An 18,374-nucleotide genomic window follows, 5' to 3' on the forward strand; every position below is an offset into this window, starting at 1 on the left:
TCATTTTACACTGTCAGGCATTACGACCCACTAAATTAGGATTACAACTTTATCTTAAACTAGAAAAAAATAAATATGCAGGCTCAGTACCTTATATACAAAATCTATTTTGTAATAATCATCTTTACTCAAGCAGCAGCCCCCAACCTTTTTGGCACCAGGAACGGGTTTTGTGGAAGACAATTTTTCCATGGACCAGGATGGGGGTAGGGGATCAGGGTGGCTTTGTGATGATTCAAGTGCATTACATTTATTGTGTACTTTATTTCTATTATTATTATTACATTGCAATATATAATGAAATAATTATATAACTCACTATAATGTATAATCAATGGGAGCCCTAAGCTTGTTTTCCTGCAACTAGATGGTCCCATCTGGGGGTGATGGGAGACCGTGACAGATCATCAGGCTTTAGATTCTCATAAGGAGCATACAACCTAGATTCCTCGCATGTGCAGTTCATAACAGGGTTCCCACTCCTATGAGAATCTAATGCCAGAGCTGATCTGACAGGAGGTAGAACTCAGGTGGTAATGTGAGTGATGGGGAGTGGCTATAAATACAGATAAAGCTTTGCTTAATTCATGTACAGTTCAACTCCTGCTATGTGGCCCAGTTCCTAACAGGCCATGGACCATGGGGGAGCGGGAGGTTGGGGACAAACTCAAATGTCATGACTAGAATTTGCAGATCAAGACTTACAAAAAGGGATAGATGAAAAGACAATTAGAATTATTGTGACTTGTGGTTAACTAAGATATTCAATATCTGTTAGAATGCTAACTTGTTTTTGTTTTATTTATGGGGAATAAAATAGTTGGCTTTTAAAAAGGGACTAATATAGTGTTCCTGCAACTTTCCCAAAACAAAAAGCAAGCAAGCAAGCAAAAACAGAACTTTATAACATCTAAGTGGTTGTCCTTTGGCTGTAATACCCATTTTTTTTTCCTGTGACCCACGCTGGAGTGCAGTGGCACAATCTCAGCTCACTGCAACCTCTGTCTCCTGGGTTCAAGCAATTCTCCTGTCTCAGCCTCCTGAGTAGCTGGGATTACAGGTGCCTACCACCACGCCTGGCTAATTTTTATATTTTTAGTAGAGACAAGGTTTTACCATGTTGGCCAGGCTTGTCACAAACTTCTGACCTCAAGTGATCTGCCTGCCTTGGCCTCCCAAAGGCATGGGCCACCGCACCTGGCCTTGTTTTTTGTGGTTTTTTTTTTTTTTTTTGCCTATTTTTGAACTGAGGTAAAATTTATATCAATGTCATGCACAGGTCTTAAATGTACAATTCAATTAGTTTTAATAAATATATTTTCTCTATAATCTTCAATGCTTCCATCACTCCAGAAAGTTGTCTTGTGCCTTTCTGATCTCTAGATGGAATCACGTAGAATGGTCTTTTGTATCTGGTTTCTTTCCCTCCACATTAATGTCTCCAAGATTCATTTGCTTTGCTTGTATCAGTGTTCTTTTTTTTTTTTTTAAATAGCAGAGTAGTATTCCATTGCATGCATCTGCCACAATCTGTTTACATGTATTCTCCTGTTGATACATATTTGGCGGTTTTCCACATTTTTGACAACTGAGAATAAAGGTGTGTGTAAACACAGAATCCTGTTCTGCTGTATAAATGCAATCATAACTAATCCTACACTTAATGGCTTTCTGCCTAAATCAGGAGCCAAGGAAATAGACTGAAATACTATCTACTTTCACAGTAAGTCAGCAAAAGGAGCCTCTGCTACAGAGCCAGGCTGATAAGATGAGATCTACCCCAACCAGTCCACATCTATGGCATGTGACACTCCAGAGGCCATACTACATCAGGAGAGACTCTCTCTAGAACATTTCAAACAGGTAATAAACCTCACTTATTTCTGTTCTGACCCTAATCTGGTGTCACATTGCTTCTATTACACCCCAAAATACAGTATATATATTTTAAAATCACACATACACATGGAGGGCTTTTGATTTACTTGCCCTTTGAATTGTCCTCCCACAGATCTCATCCAACCAATGAAGAGGCATGTGCTAATAATGTAACTCTGGACACCTCATTCACCTCTAAACCCTAATTTCCCGATTTGTAAAACGGGATCATTTTGCATCTATCTTAGTGTTATTTTGAAGATGAAATTATTATAGATAATGTATATCAAGTATACATAGTACCTAATATACTTCAGTACACAAATATTAGCTATAACAAGTTGAGTATCACTAATCCAAAACATCCGAAATCTGAAACTTTTTCAGCACCTATATATCATGTTCAAAGGAAATATTTGTTGGAACATTTTGGATTAGAGATGCTAAACTGATATAATGCAAATATTCCGTAATCTGAAAAAATCTGAAATCCAAAACACTCTGGTCTTAAGCATTCCAGATAATACTCAACTTGTATTAATAAAACTATATTTCCAAAATTAGAGTATACCCATAGACATTCATTTTCTATCTCCATATCAAGATGAAGACTATAGTTTTCTAAAATTAGTGCGTTCCACAATAAATTAGTTCAATAGGTATTATGTAAATCAAAGAGTTCCACAGCCAAGTGAGCTTTGGTTAAATAATTTTTTTAACTGCAAAACATTGCTCTATGCCAATATATACTACGACCCACCTCTAAGAGTGAGATCTAGTATACAGTATTTCCAAAGTGATTTCATGATGAAATTTCCTCCTGCCCTATGAAGAAGATACATGACCTTGGGGCTCTAAGAAATACACTTTGGAAATGCTACTAAAAATAATACTGACTATATATATATAAAACAAGTATTAATAGCATCCTCAAAAGGATAGACACACATGCTCTTCCATTTAGTTTAATGTTACCCATCTTTCTGATTTCAGGGGAGCCTTCCTTAATCCTCCAAATGTAATCAAGACTTTCTGCTACTGGCCAGGCACAGTGACTCATACCTGTAATCCCAGCACTTCGGGAGGCCAAGGTGGGCAGATCACCTGAGGTCAGGAATTTGAGACCAGCCTGACCAACATGGTGAAACCCTGTCTCTACTAAAAATACAAAAATTAGCCGGGGGTGGTGGCATGTGCCTGTAATCCCAGGTACTCAAGAGGCTGAGGCAGGAGAATCGCTTGACCCGGGAGGTGGAGGAGCAGTGAGCCGAGATCGCGCCACTCCACTCCAGCCTGAATGGCAGAGTGAGATTCCATCTCCAAAAAAAAAAAAAAAAAAAAAGACTTCCTGCTATTATAGTTACTCTCAGAGCTCCGTAGACTGTTCTTTCATCGCTCTTACTGTTGTGAATATTAACATACCTTTAAGATTACTTGATTAATGCCTGTCACTTCTCTCACCAAATCACAAGCTTCAGTTGCAGGTCCATGTAAATTATTACAGGCTTTATTCTTTGTTCATATTTTTATCCCTATTTCTTAAAAATATTTTTGTAGGGGCTAGGCGTGGTGGCTCACGCCTATAATCCAAGAACTTTGGAGGCCAAGGTGGGCGGATCACTTGAGGTCGGGAGTTCAAGACCAGCCTGACCAACATTGTGAAACCCCGTCTTTAAAAAAATTAAAAAAAAATTTTTTTTTTTGTAGCTGGGCATGGTGGCTCACGCCTGTAATCCCAGCAATTTGGGAGGCCAAGGTGGGTGGCTCGCTTGAGGTCAGGAGTTGGAGACCAGCCTGGCTAACATGGTAAAACCCCCTCTCTACTAAAAATACAAAAATTAGCCATGCGTGGTGGTGTGCTCCTGTAGTCCCAGGTACTCGGGAGGCTGAGATAGGAGAATTGCTTGAACCTGGGAGGCAGAGGTTGCAGTGAGCCAAGATCACACCACTGCACTTCCAGCCTGGGTGACAGAGCGAGATTCTGTCTCAAAAACAAACAAAAATTTTGTAATGATCCCTGTAGCAATACTGAGAGGAAAGTAAGACAAGAGATAGTACTAACGCAGTTATCATAGATTAAAGCTATAGGTAAATTACCTGACATCGCCAAGCAAAACAAATGACAGAACTGGGGCTAAGGAATGCCTTTTTTTTCTTAGTCCAATGCTCTTTTCATTGCATATCACTGCCTCTCCAGTAAGGGAAAGAAGGCTGCTTTGATCCGCTCAAAATGTTAGTACTAGAAGACTAGAAAAGACTTAAACCTATTTCCACTGCCGACCCTCTCAATCCCCATAAGTCATTTGAGGGTACTGCTGACCAATGGCCATAGGGACCTCTTTTAAATAACCCCAGTGAAGAGAAGGTTACAAAGCCTGGCACAAGCTCCTTTGCTGTTAGACAATTCCCTCATATTAAGCTGAAACCTATTTTTGTTACTTTAACTCCCTGGTCCAAGTTTGGCCATTTGGAATGGCACAAAACTTAAATATACTCTCCTTTTCTAGAATATATTCAAGTATATGAAGAAAGCTATCATCTGTGTCCTTTGTAGAATGAGTGCTTTACCTATATAAACTCCAATAAAACAACTGTAATTATCCAGCTTCTAATTGTGGTGAAGTCCTAACAAACTGCTTGGCAGAGGAGGAAAAGGAAAACTATCATGTAGGACCCCTACCGAATCATAAAGCATTTAATACAAGTAGTCAGTTGTTACTACAATCCTTTAAGGCAGGGGTGTCCAATCTTTTGGCTTCCCTGGGCCACACTGGAAGAAAGATTGTCTTGGATCACACATAAAATACACTAACACTAATGACAACTGATGAGCTAAAAAACAAAAAAACAAAAAAAACTCATAATGTTTTAAGAAAGTTTGTGTGGGGTTGCATTCAAAGCCACCCTGCGCCATGCGTTGGACAAGCTTGCTTTAGGGGATTTACAGGGGATTTACAGAGAACCATGAATTTTTTATCACTCTTTGCTAGATGTCACCAAATCAAATAGCTTTCCAGTGTGAAAAACAGGCACGAAGTTGGGTTCAGATGCTTCTGACAAAGTCTTGGCTTTAGACAGCTACTCATAGCAGATGCAAGAGTCTGTTATGATCACAGCCAATTATTAGTTGTACATTACACAGATGAACAATCAACCTAATGATTTTTCTTCAGTAAAATATTTTGTGTTGTTTTTGTCAGAACCTTCAATAACAAGGTAGCCTGGTGGTCTCCTGATTAACAAATGAAACTTTTCCATAACTTAAAAGAGGGAAAGGAATTGAAGATAAAAATATAAAAATGATCAAATGAAACTTAATGACTGAACCTGAGACACATGAAAACACTTAAGACCAGAGTGACAAGATTATTAGAGAACACCAAGAAAATACACAACAAAAAGTACAAGTAGGAGAAGCCTAGGGATAGCTACATTGTAGTTACTTATTAAAACTGCTTTTTAGGAAAACAGTAATGAAAAACAATCAAAATCAAACGTTTGTACACAGCCTTAGGGTAAGAATACACAAGACACAGGCATGTATTTGGAATAGTGCAGCTTTTAATTTTTATTCTGGTTTACTTATTGGTAATAGGAGAAAACGTGGGAAAGTCCTCCCACGTTTTGCTTGGGGTTTTCATTCTGATAAACCTCTCAACCTAAGTGGGGGAAAGGAGAGCATTCAATTCAAAATATTATTCCTTTTTCTCCCTTACTGATCTGTGTTGCCTTTCACCAACATTTATCATAATTTGTATTTATTTATCGTTCTGCTTACTCTTTGCCCATATCATCTAGAAACTACAAACTCCGTGAAGGCAGAGTCAACTCTTTTGAACACAGTATACCTATGAACACACATCGAAGGTGCTTGTTAAATATTTATAGAATAAGCAAAGACAGAAATTGGAAAGGAAAAGAAAGACCACAGGTTACCAAAAACAGATTACTTTGCTTCCTTAATCAATGTTGGGAAATTAATCACTTACTGAACACTTATTATGACCCAGGCCCTTTACGCATATTATATAGTTTAGCTTCACAACAATCCTGACAACTTTGTCATTTGAGACCAAAGTAAGGCTCAGGAAAATTAAATATTACATAACTCTCTTAAGCCGCACACCTAGTAAATTTGAGCTCCATAACTTATGTGAATATTAGGTTTATCTGAGTGATGCTGGCCCTTAATATGCCCTTGTCGTCAATGATTTCCTCTCTATACAGCTATGGGAATAGGGAGAGAGATTCACAGCAAACAGTAAATTAGTAGTTTTTTTTTTTTGAGACGGAGTCTCGTTCTGTTGCCCAGTAGCGCAGTGAAGCAATCTCGGTTCACTGCAACCTCTGCCTCCCGGGTTCAAGCGATTCTCCTGCCTTAGCCTCCTGAGTAGCTGAGATTACAGGCGCCAGCCACCACCCCCAGCTAATTTTTCTATTTTTCGTAGGTTCGGGGTTTTGCCATGTTGGCCAGGTTGTTCCGAAACTCCTGACTTCGGGTGATCTGCCCACCTCGGCCTCCCAAAGTGCTGGGATTTCAGGTGCCCGCCACCACACCCGGCTAATTTTTGTATTTTTAGTAGAGACAGGGTTTCGCCATGTTGGCCAGGTTGGTCTTGAACTCAGGTGATCCACCAGCCTCAGCCTCCCAAAGTGCTGAGATTACAGCACTTTGAGCCACAGCGCCCGGCCTGCCAATTAGTAGTTATATACAACCCAAGTCCTCTGCCTATCTAGACAGTGTGAATTTTTTCCAGTTTACAGAAGTCCTGCTAAACAGCAAAACAAGTATTTTTACATTAACCAAATATTTTTATCTTCAAAACAACTGTTACAAAACAGAAATTTCCCACTATACTGGTGAGTACAGCCTAAGACCGCTTAATCATTCACATTTCCCCTACAAACCTGTGGGCTTGGGGTTTGTAGGAAGGAAGAAAAGTGTCTTCATAAACTTGTAAAATTTGAAAGAGACACTCATGCCACAATCCTCCTTTCCCTCTGCTAATGTGATCCAGATGGGAACGATGAACGACGTAAGTGTCCCATTTGCACCTCAGGTTTGATTACGGTCCTGCTCACTCTGTGCAATTAGTTAAGTGTGCTGACCATCAAATATTTACCAGACAACATGTCCAGGTCAAATAAAGGGCGTGAGAATAACATTTTTGAAAGAGTTGCACCACAGCCAAGACTAAACTCTAGGCTGCGGTCCACACTCGCCCTAGCCGACTCCTCCCATATCCTCTCTCCCCTCTCCAGTGAACCATTCCTTCCTGGAGTCAGAGACGGTGCAACAGGGAGGTTCCTACCTTGGTCTGCACACTCTTATCGAACTTGTCATTTTTGAAGCTAAACGTATTCTGGTGCTTCTGGGGCCTGGAACGAACCACGTTGCCTTTCTGGGAGCTCATCGCCGAAACCAAAACCACACTTCGCCGGGAGCAGGCAAAAGGATGAAGGGAAAAGCCAACGAATTACTTCCAGAATGGACGCTTCTGTCAATGACCCGGAAGAAACTTAGGGTGCCTTTCCGCCCCTTCTCGCGGTCAGCCCACGTGACTCTTCTGGGAGGTCAAAGAGCGTCACGAGGCCCTCCCGGCTGTTAGGCCAGGCCACTCCACGAGGCGCAGCCTTGACCCCTCCCGCTGCGCGCGGCCTCTTTCTCAAACCCGGGGAACAAGTCCCGCTTTCTTCGAAATGAGAATTCCCCCATTGGCCCGAATGTGGTAGTCCATCAAGGCAAAGGGGCGGGGAATGTTTGCTCTTATTGGTTCTGCTTTTCCGCAATCCCCGCCTCCTGCCGAGTGAGCTCAGCCTCTCCTGGAGCCCAGAGCGCCTCTGACTGTTCTGGGCGACCTGTGATTGGTGGAAGTGCGGCGAGGCTAGGCTCTGTCCCTCCCCCCGCCCGCTCGCTGGCTGGAGCCGGGGTCAGCTTTGGCACCTTCTTCCAGTCAGTGGCCAACTCCTGGCTCAGGGAGGATTGTGCTAGTGCCCTCGGTTCCCCTCTACTCTCCCTCCCGCTATCGGAACGAGCCCCGCGCCTGGCAGGCTGAGGAGGAGCAAAGAAAGCAGGTTTAAAGAGAAAAAAGACCTGGCCGGGTCTGGGTGGTGTCTGCGGTGCCAGAAAGAGAGGCGGCGGCGGCGGCAGCTGCGACCACGGCCGCGCGGGACGTGAGGCCCGAGAGCAGCCGACGGCAGCCGCGGCAGCTCCAGCGCCCTGCACCGGGGCTGTTAGTCAGCAGAACGCGAGCTCGTGTGGAGGAACAGGGCCGGCGGGAGGCGAAACCCGGGAACGCGAGCCGGGCCCATCGGGCGCCACCGTCTTTCTTCGTCCCGGCATCGGGGGCTGCAGCCTTGGTCCCCACTCCTCTACCGGGCCCGTCTGCAGGCGGAGAGAGTCCGACAGCGTCCGGAGCGCGGGTCTTGCCTTGTGGAGGACAGCGCGTCGGCTGCGGTTCTCTGCCAACTCCTGCCCGGCGCCTCGGCCCGGGCCGCTCAGGTGCAGGTGCGTGCAGCCTCGGGGCTTGGGGACGCCGCAGCGGGGCTCGGGGAAGGGGCGCTAGGCCGTGAGCCGCAGCGCGGGAGGGACTAGCCCGGGCCGGCGGGGGGAGGGGAGCGGGAAGCGTCTTTGTTGTTGGCGACCGGGATCCCTCTCGGCGCAGGGGGAAGGCGGGGAAGCCACTTCGTTTCAGGTCTGTGTTTTTGTGAGGACTCTTTGGTGGTTCCGTGAAGGGGAGCGGTACGGACAGTCCCTGCGGTCCGTGGAGCGGCCTGAGTCGGGGGCCAGGAGAGGGAGGACCGACCGACGCTCTAAGCAGATCTTTGGTCCTCGCAGAGGAGAAGGGTTCCATTTCATTTCCTTTGCTTTTTCTCCTAGTGGATGGAAAGATGGGGTCAGGTTCCCATTCCCCTTCCTGGCGCACTGAGAGATTCGCGGTTGCCTTAAAGCTTTTCTCCTGAATGTCCTTATCTCTGTCAGGCGCGATTTTAGATTGAATCTGCAGCGGGCTTGGTGATTTGTGTATTCCGATAGGGCTGTCGTAGGGTTTTTTTTCTTTAGATGGTTGGACCTTAATGTTACCTGTTTTCGAACTCTAAGTTAAGCTCGTCAGGAATCGTTTTTTAGTGGAAAATTTAAAGGTTTGGGATTTTTTTTTAACTTCCGAAACAAAGTTATGCCAAATTAGATTGTACTGTGTTGGGGGGCCTTTGGTAAAGGAAAGAATGTGCTTAACCTGGGCTTTTTGTTTAAAAAAAAGTTTAGATCTTTGATTCTTGGTGAGATTTCTGCCAATGCCAGAAGAGAATTTTTTGTAAATGGTGCTTTAGTGTGAGGTAGATGTGGTAAGCAAAAGGATGAATAACGGAATACAGAGGGTGACCTTTAAATTTCGCTGTTTATGAAAGATGTTCCTGTTTAATACTTTTTGTGATATGTGATGCTTGATCCATAGATGATTCATTGGAATTTTTTTTATGCCTCCAATAAATCTTTGGAGTTCTTGTGCCAACATATGAGACCATATTACCTAATGAGTCGGAGTAGAAAGTCAGATATACATGTAATAACGTTAATCTGTTTAGATTGACAGGGAAATTTACATTTAAATGAACATTTTTACATAAAGAGCTTCTCTACGTATGTTTATAGCATGGATTTCAGTTAGGTGACATTAATGATAGCCAGTATTTTGAAAATTGTCATGATTGCTAGTATTTTAATTTGAAACTGCCCAACTTGTTGGTAAATTTTTACTTGGAGAATAGGGGTCGTGTCATTACTTAAGGAACACAGAGGTAAATATCTCTGTTGTGCAGTAATTGTCATATCATTTGAAATCCAGGAGGAAATGAATGGCACCTTCACCTATATTTTGACCTCTCTTTTCTCCTACTCTAGTATTAATAAGGTTAATTGGCAAGGACAGGATTAGATTTTTAGCAGGCTAGGCAGTTTTAATTTTGTCCCTTGGTGTGCAGTACTCTAGTTGATGAGTAGCTTGTTTCCTTGAGTATCTTTGCCCATTTTAAAATGTTTATGAAATGACTTCTGACAAAGAAATTTGTTTCCTGGGACAAACAAAATCACCATAAAACATCATGGCAAAATAAAGTTTCTTAGTAGATTAATGAACACAGAAGAATTAAGCAATTAGTGGCTGTTCCAAGTTTGACCCTGAATTAGTCTACAACTCTACACAGGCTAGCTATCCACATCTGTGTCAGTTTCTCCATCTGTAATATAGGGCTAATAAAATGTGCCACCTGCTCACTTTATAAAAAGGGCAGTGAGAACCATATAAGCAACAGTTAATCTGTTTATGTGACACTGATTTCTTTAAGTTACATGAGAATACTTTATAATGCATTGCTCTTATTTTGTTTTGATACTGTGAATTTCAATCCTTTGATGAATAGTTAGCATAAAGAAACAGTTTTAATAGGGAGAATGACTGTCCCTACGCGATCATTTAAGGCTCACACCTGTATCCCAACTTTGGGAGGCCGAGATGGGTGGATCACCTGAGGTCAGGAGTTTGATACCAGCCTGGCCAACATGGAGAAACCCTGTCTCAACTAAAAATACAAAATTAACTGGGCATGGTGATGCATTCCTGTAATCCCAGCTACTGGGGGGCCGAGGCAGGAGAAACACTTGAACTCGGGAGTCAGAGGTTGGAGTGAGCCAAGATTACGCCATTGCATTGCAGTCTGGGTAACAGGAGAGAAACTCAGTCTCAAAAAAAAAAAAAAAAGAGAGAATTAAAATTTCTTCCATATTAAAATTGGAGTTAAGATCTTTAGATAAAGTGATGACAAGAAAATAGAGTATATTTTATTGGTTGGTTTACTTACTGGTAGATTTTACTTCTAATTTATCCAAAGTTTTGCTATTAATTCTGAAAGTTACTCCTACCCTTCCTACCCTGTTTAAAATTTCTCACATATATTGCCCCATTTGCCTGTCAAATACAGCCTGTGAGTTGGAGAGAGAAAGTGAGTTTGTGGCTTTGTTTTGTTTTGTTTTTTGAGATGAAGTTTTTGCTCTAATTTTTGTATTTTTAGCAGAGATGAGGTTTCACCACATTGGCCAGGCTGGTCTCGAACTCTTGACTTCTGGTGATCCGCCTACCTCAGACTCCTGAAGTGCTGGGATTACAGGCAGGAGCCACTGCACCCAGCATTTGTAGCATTTTTACAGATGAAATAAATAAAACCCACATAAGTTAATTATTTGAATTGCCTAAAGCTAAGCAATTAGTAACAAGTAGAATTGAGGCTTGAACCTGGGTTTTCTAACTTCTAGTCCTGTATCCTTTGCTTTGGAGCAGTGTTTTCCAGACACCTGTCCATGCCTAAGAGTTTTGTCCAAGTCAAATGAGAACTAATGTAGCAATATAAATGTTGGTGCCATATAATGTAATGAATATCTTTGTACCCATCATCCAGTTGAATAAATAAAACTACCAATTAAGGTGAAATGTCCTTGGTATCTTGTACCTCTCTTAAATCCTATTCCCTTTTCCCCCCACATCTAACCAGTGACCCAGAATTCACATGCATCTTTTCTATATCCGTGTGTTTGTACTTAACTACATACCTTTATCTCATGAAAATTATATATATATATAGTTTTGTGGTTTTTTTGTCTTAAGACTATTTAAATACAAATATCTTTCTTTAGCTTGCTTTCTTTACACAAGTTGGCCAAGATTTATCTATGTTTATTTAGGTTGCTCTAGTTTATTTACTTTTACTGTTAGGTGGTATGTGGTTTGTTATGTAACTGTCAGGTTTCAGTTGATGGTCATTTTGGTTGTTTCTACTTGTTTGCTATTAAACAGTACTGTAAGGAATATTTTTGTATATGTTAGGTACCTGTTGTGTAGAACTTCCAGGGCAGTGGTTCTTGATCTACCTACATCCCAGGTTCATAGAAAATATTTTACAATTCCTACAAAACTACCCTGAAATGAACTTCATAATAATAAATCCATATTCATATTTTAAAGAAAGCAATGCCCTTAATAAAATATAAAACTCATTTGTAATAAAGTGATATGTGTTTCATGTTGTAAATGCTTGAGCTCAAGACTGTGTTCAAGGTTAGCTACCAAGTGTAATGGTGGGCCAGCCACATTAAAATCACTTATGAGCTTGTTGGAAGTGTAGAGCCTTGGGCTTTATCCTACTGATACAGATGCAGGGTTTTTTGTTTCTGTTTTTGTTTGTTTGTTTTGTTTACAGTGTAAGAGATAGGATCTCTGGAGCCATACAGCCCTGTAACCTGAAACTCCTGGGTTCAAGGGATCCTCCCACCTTAGCCTCCTGAGTGTCTGGGACTACAGGTATGCACCATCATGCCTGGCTAATTTATAAATTTTTTTTTTATGGAGACAGGATCTTCCTATATTGCCCAGGCTGATCTTGAACTCCTGGCTGCAAGTGATCCTCCCTCTTCAGTATCCCAAATCACTAGGACATTGGGATTACAGACATGAGCCAGTGTACCCAGCCAGATGCTGTATTTTATCAAGATTCCAACTGCTGTATATAGGCATTAAAATATAAGAAGCACTGCTGAAAGAAGTAGTGGTAATTAGACACTTTGTACCAGTGGGTGGTGAGTCCCTCAATACAACAGCTACAGATTAAAACAGGTATATTGAGTTAGCTATTCAAGTACCAATGCTGAGACTGTTTGTGGGAAATGATTTTCTGAAATAAACTATTCTCAATAAAGTTGAAACAGATATAAAAGTTGCAATCTTACCTGTTTACACAATGGTTGCATTCATAACAAGTCTTCATCTATGTTAAAACTACACAAATAAACTTGATGTTAAATCCTGTTTAGAAGTATCTGACATTAGTGGTTTTTTTCCCTCTTTCTGTTCCCCTCTATGAATGTCCAGCAGAATATTCAAGTCATAGGGCACGAAGCAGCATTATTTATTTATTTAGACCTATTCTCACTCTGTTGCCCAGGCTGTAGTGTAGTGGCATGATCCTGCTCACTGAAGCCTCCACATCCAGCTAGTTTTTATTTTTATTTTTTTGTAGAGGGGATTTCACCATGTTGGCCAGGCTGGTCTTGAACTCCTGAGCTCAAGTGATCTGCTCACTTGTGCCCCTCAGAGTGCAGGGATTACAGGTGTGAACCACTGTGCCCCATCTGAGCAGCACTTTATGCAAGAAGAGTGGAACATCTTCAACTTTATTTGATAACTATCAGTTTTCTCTATAAAGTCCATAATGTATGAGAGAAGGTCTGTTTGTCTGCATTCCAGATATTTTAGAAGGTAGATAATAGTAATATTTTATTAATTTTTGCCATTAGGAGGAGTATGAAGTAGTACCTCGTTGTAGTTTTTATTTGCATCTTTTTTAAATGTATTCTTTATAATACCTTGTAGGCATTAAAAATATCTTCTTTCAGTCTTTAGCATGCATTTTCACTTTAAATTTTATCTTTTAATGACTAGAAATTTTAAAATTTTAATATCAAATGTATCATTCTTTTTAAAGAAAGCCTTCTCTATACTGGGGTTATAAAAATTCTTTCAGAGCATCTTTTAAGAGTTTTACTTTTCACATTTAGTTCTTAAGTTCATGTGGAACTGTTTTTATATAATGAGGTGCTCGTGGATCTAAATTTACTTAATAAGAATAACTGTCCTTTATTCTGAAATTGTTTAATTTTTATGTTAAGATGTTCTGATGAAATTACAGTGATAATAATTGTTTTTAGTTTTTAATATCCCTTTGTGGAAAAATTAAAATTTGAGAACTCTTTCATTCCTACTTTTCTCTTTTTTTCTTTGCCTGTTTTTTGAAATCCCTAAGATTTAGGAACTACTGCTTTAGCATACTCTGATTCTTATGTTTCATCTGTGTCTCACATTTAGCTACTACAGCATCATCAAATGTGAGCAGGCGCCCTTAAATACTGATCATTGATCATCACCTGCATCTTCCACATTTCGTAGTTTGCTTGACATGCCTTTTCACCACTTTTTATTATGGCTAGCATTTTTTAAATGATACTGATAACCCTAATATTTTTTTTGACAGAATAGAATTTCAGACTAAATTTAAATGTTACTTGAATATAAATTTGTCTCAAATATGGGGTCAAACTTCTTTGTTTTTCCAGTAATCAAAAGTGTGAATGATTTTAAAAGTTCTTACATATGGCTAAAGATGAAAAATGGGAAAGGAAAACTGGGCCAGTGTCCACTGAGTACCAGTCACTATTCTGGGGATGGGAGGGTAGGGATGACATATGTGAGCAAAAGAAGCAAAGATTTCTAACTTCCTGGAGCTTCTCACCTACCAGAGGCCCATTGATAATATGCACAACAAATAAAATAATATGTTAGAAAGTGATAAAACTGCTTTGGAATAAAAAAGAACCATAGGGGTAAGTTGGACCAAAGATATTAATTGAACCTATCAAATAGAGTGTTCAGGGTAGGCCTATTGAGAAGAGGAGAATGAGCACAGATGTGCAATCAGTAAAAGTATTAGCAATGCAGAATATAGCAGAATACGTTAAGAATGGACAGAATATGGTCTCCAGGTTAAACCTGTGTTCCTGGCTCTCCCACCTTTAAGCTGTGTGAATTTGACAAGCTAATTAACTTAAACTGAATTCTTGATTTCCTCATGATAACCTGAGAAAAGTATTATTAAGATGAAAGATATAACAAGTAAAAGTGCCTGCTTCCCGCCCCCACCTTGTTCTCATAGCACCCTGTACTTTATTTTCATAGCATTTATTACAGTTTATAATTATCTGTCATTATTTGATAAATATTTATCTTACTCATTCTAAAACATTGATGGAAAGAACCAGTCAGTACAGTAGATCTATTTTAACATACAGTCATTTGTAGACAAACTCTAAACGTTTTTTCCTGTGAAAATCATCTCATGCAGATTTATTGAGAAAGTGTTTTGTACTTATGTCTTTATGCTAGAGCTTCAGATTGTATTATAGGTATTAGCCTATTAATCACCATGTGTCATCTTTGTGATGAAGGCAATGGATATGTCTCATCTTGCAGTTGAAGGAACTGATGCTGCTAAATTGCATAGAGACATAGAAAATCAGAGAATTTGGATCAAATCTGATTATTTTTCGTTTTATTTTCCCTGTGCTTCCTTTTTTCCATCTTCAATAGTACTAAAATGGACTCTTTAAAGTATAAAAGCAAAAATAATGTAGATTATTGGAAAATCGCTAGCAAACAAGCAGTTAATATTTTAGTTATGACTTTATTTTCAGTTTTTCCCCATGAGAAACTTCTTATAGTGTCTGAGGTGATATTAGAATTCTATGCATGTAGCAAACACATGTACTCTATAAATAGGTAAAATATTACATATCAATAAAAAAATGGCAATTGTTAGAGGCCTTTACACTTAAAAACTATAATACAGGTAAAGATATTAAAATTATGGCTTATCAGAATATTTATGTTGAGGATGTAGTCACATTAAAAGAGTAGGACTGAGAAAATACATGGTGTATGCCTAATGTAGGTCAGAGTGAAGAAAAGGGGTTGAAATAACTTCATTGACTTACTTGGTACAACCAAGTCTCCATTCCAATCCCAACAAACTTGAAGTAAAGCAAGTGTCTTCAGGAACAAAAATAAAAGACATTATCAATCATATCAAACTTGTTTGGCTTCTGAATTTAGATTTTATTTTTTAGTTTGTTTTGAAAATTAAAATCAGTGAAAATAATTAATATGTAATCAACTTTTCCTAAAAATGTCATCTGCAGATTGTGACCTAGATATTTTGTTTCTGATTACTATCCTGCTTAGTGTGCTGATAATTTTTCACCCTCTATCTCTGTGGACCCAACTCCTAAAAGTAATAATGATTATTCTCTGCACATCAGTTATTAGCAAAGCAAGTGTCATTTAGTAAGTTGTGTTGGCAAGCCTACATCTGAAATACTACAAGTTACATTTTGTTCAGAGCTTTTTAACAGACCTCATTGTCACTTTTATTAATCAAATAAAGAGTTAGGGGCTGGTCACAGTGCGTTTACAACTAATTGATAACCTGCTACAAACTTCTTTGTGCCTTCTTCAGTTCCACTGCTTCATTTGACTAGCCTGAAAAAAAAAATAAAAAAACTAAAAGGGTGGGGGTGGGGTAGAAGGTGGGATAATGAAATAATAGCCAGAAGCAGGACTTTGCATATATAAAGGGCGTTTGAAACAAGCCCCTAGGGTAATGGCTTTTCATTTTTTGTTAGATTCTATAAGAAATACATTTAGCTTCATAACCTAATTCATACATATGCACCCCAAAACCAAAACAAGTCTCACTAAAGAGATTATCTAAATTAATCAGCCTGGGAACAGTTCAGGGAGACTTTTTAAAAACTAGTAAAAGTTATTTCATTTATTTGAAGGGGGAGTGATGAGTTGGGGAAATTTTATCAACAAAGAAGGAACAATATGTGATAAGGGGCAAAAGCAAAAAAAAAAAAAAAAAAGAAAACCTCTCAGTGAAGAACAGCATATTAAATAGAATAAATGAATAGGAAAGTGCTCAGAAATAAGGCTAGAGATCAGGGAGGGTGAGGGGAATCAAGTATAGCATGCCAGAGAATTTAGACTTACTTCAGAGAGCTTGAAAGGCCCATTGGAAGATTTTAAAAAGTTACATCACCTGGCAGCAGTGTAGAGCATGGATTAGAGAGGTATGAAATAGATTTTAGTGAGTGATTTTATTCATTGAAAAGTGGTTGAACTAAAAATGTGGCTAAGAGGTTTGGAGAGAGATGCATAGAAAGTAGACCTTGATTGAATGAGAGGAATGAAGAGGGGCATGGGGAAGGAGTGAAAGGCAGATGCAGATATTTCAGAGCCTAGTATTTAAGGAGAGAGACCTGAAATCTTAGAGATTTAGATTTTTAGATCTAGGTGACATTAGTCATATAAAGCGTAGTTAAAGTACTAAGTTTGGGTGAGATAAAAGAGAAAGACAAAAGACCAATCTATAAAAATAAATAGGTTAAAAAAATGTTTGAAGAAACCATCAGAGAAACTATGATTAAAGGTTAATTTCAAGAAGGAAGGAAAGGACAACAATGTTAAATGCTGTAAAGTGATCCTGTTTAAGTTGAAGATTGAAAAATACCTGTTATACTTCGAAATTGTTAAGAGATTGTCAGTGATCCTACAAGCTGATGATAGATGTTGTATCACAATTCATTTGGGACTGACAGGGAATATTGGTAAATGAGAAGTAAAGAGATTTGATTCTGAAAAAACTGTCAGGTATGGTAGGTAGAAGAATCTAGATGTAGATACATGCAAATTTTTTAAAGCATGTATGGGAACTCTGATGTGGAAACAGCTTCATGCTTTTAAGATACTGAAAGATGGTGGGTGAGAGGCTGCAACCATAGTGATGAAAGAAGAATAGTATCAAGATATGGTTGGGGAGGTAAACAAAAGCCACTTGATACAAGGCCTTTAAGAACCTATTGACTTTGATATTTTTTGGTTTTTTTTTTTTTTTTTTTTTTTTGAGGCGGCGTCTCGCTTTGTTGCCCAGGCTGGAGTACAGTGGCACAATCTTGGCTCACTGCACCCTCTGACTCATGGGTTCAAGCGATTCGTCCACCTCAGCCTCTCAAGTAATCCTGGGAATACAGGCGTGCGCCATCACACCTGGCTAATTTTTGTATTTTTAGTAGAGACAGGGTTTCACCCTGTTGATAAGACTGGTCTCGAACTCCTGCCCACCTCAGCCTCCCAAAGTGCTGAGATTACAAGCATGAGCCATTACGCCAGACCTTGATTTTTTTTTACAAGTAGAGAGAGAAGCCATCAAGGAGTTTTTAAGCAGGAAATTACCTTATTGGCTATTTAGAAAAGACGTTGTAGATTAGGAGAATGTATGAATGGAAGAAATTCACATTTGCTCAGATATTTTTCTGTTTTTGTGTTTACTTGCATATTTTGAGTTGTTGTTTCTGTTGTCTTATTCTATATAACCCTGGTTAGTCCTTTCATTTCCTCATAGTGAGAAAATAGTACAAAAGGATAGAAAAGGCAATCTTAATAAATTCAGAGAATTGCATTTGTCCTTATTTACAATTAAAGGTGACTTTTCAGTTGAACTGTCTTTTGTGGGTTTAGAATTTTAAGATATTAAAGTCAATGACAATTTCCTGCCTATCTGATACTGTTTTGGCTTGAATTTTCTTTTAGAAATATCGTTTAGAGGCTTTTAAAATATTCTTAGCATTTTTAATGGACTGTAGAATTAAAGGTTTGTTTTTTGTTTTTCTTGTAAGGGCAAGGCAGGAAAAGAGCCATATTTAGCTGCATAAAGATAATGTTAACATAGGATATTATGTCCCCAAAATAGGCAGTTTACAGAGAAGAGGGAGGATTTAGTATAATTTTGCTAGAGAAGCTCTACATCTCATGGTTCATTCTTTTCACATTAAAATT

The 18,374-nt window shown here is 39.4% G+C and overlaps 2 protein-coding genes across 8 annotated transcripts in view; one reads left to right on the top strand and one right to left on the bottom strand.

Annotated features, from left to right (window-relative positions):
* CUNH9orf85 (chromosome unknown C9orf85 homolog) overlaps positions 1–7,752 on the bottom strand; it is a 107,292-nt gene extending 99,540 nt beyond the window's left edge. For all 7 annotated transcript variants that reach the window (XR_004272568.1, XM_032290689.1, XM_032290692.1 and 4 more), the window contains exon 1: positions 7,191–7,752. Coding sequence is in view for 6 of the 7 variants with exons in the window: in XM_032290689.1 (XP_032146580.1) it covers positions 7,191–7,292 (102 nt within the window). In the remaining variant the exon portion in view is untranslated. The remainder of the gene's footprint in view (positions 1–7,190) is intronic.
* A 26-nt stretch (positions 7,753–7,778) lies between these two features.
* The window catches only part of ABHD17B (abhydrolase domain containing 17B, depalmitoylase), a 44,860-nt gene continuing 34,264 nt past the window's right edge, over positions 7,779–18,374 (top strand). Inside the window, exon 1 of the mRNA XM_032290687.1 lies at positions 7,779–8,386. The gene's annotated coding sequence lies outside the window, so the exon portion shown is untranslated. The remainder of the gene's footprint in view (positions 8,387–18,374) is intronic.

This window comes from Sapajus apella, unplaced genomic scaffold (genome assembly GCF_009761245.1).
Source record: "Sapajus apella isolate SASKATOON/1434 unplaced genomic scaffold, GSC_monkey_1.0 scaffold24, whole genome shotgun sequence".
NCBI classification, from domain to species: domain Eukaryota; kingdom Metazoa; phylum Chordata; class Mammalia; order Primates; family Cebidae; genus Sapajus; species Sapajus apella.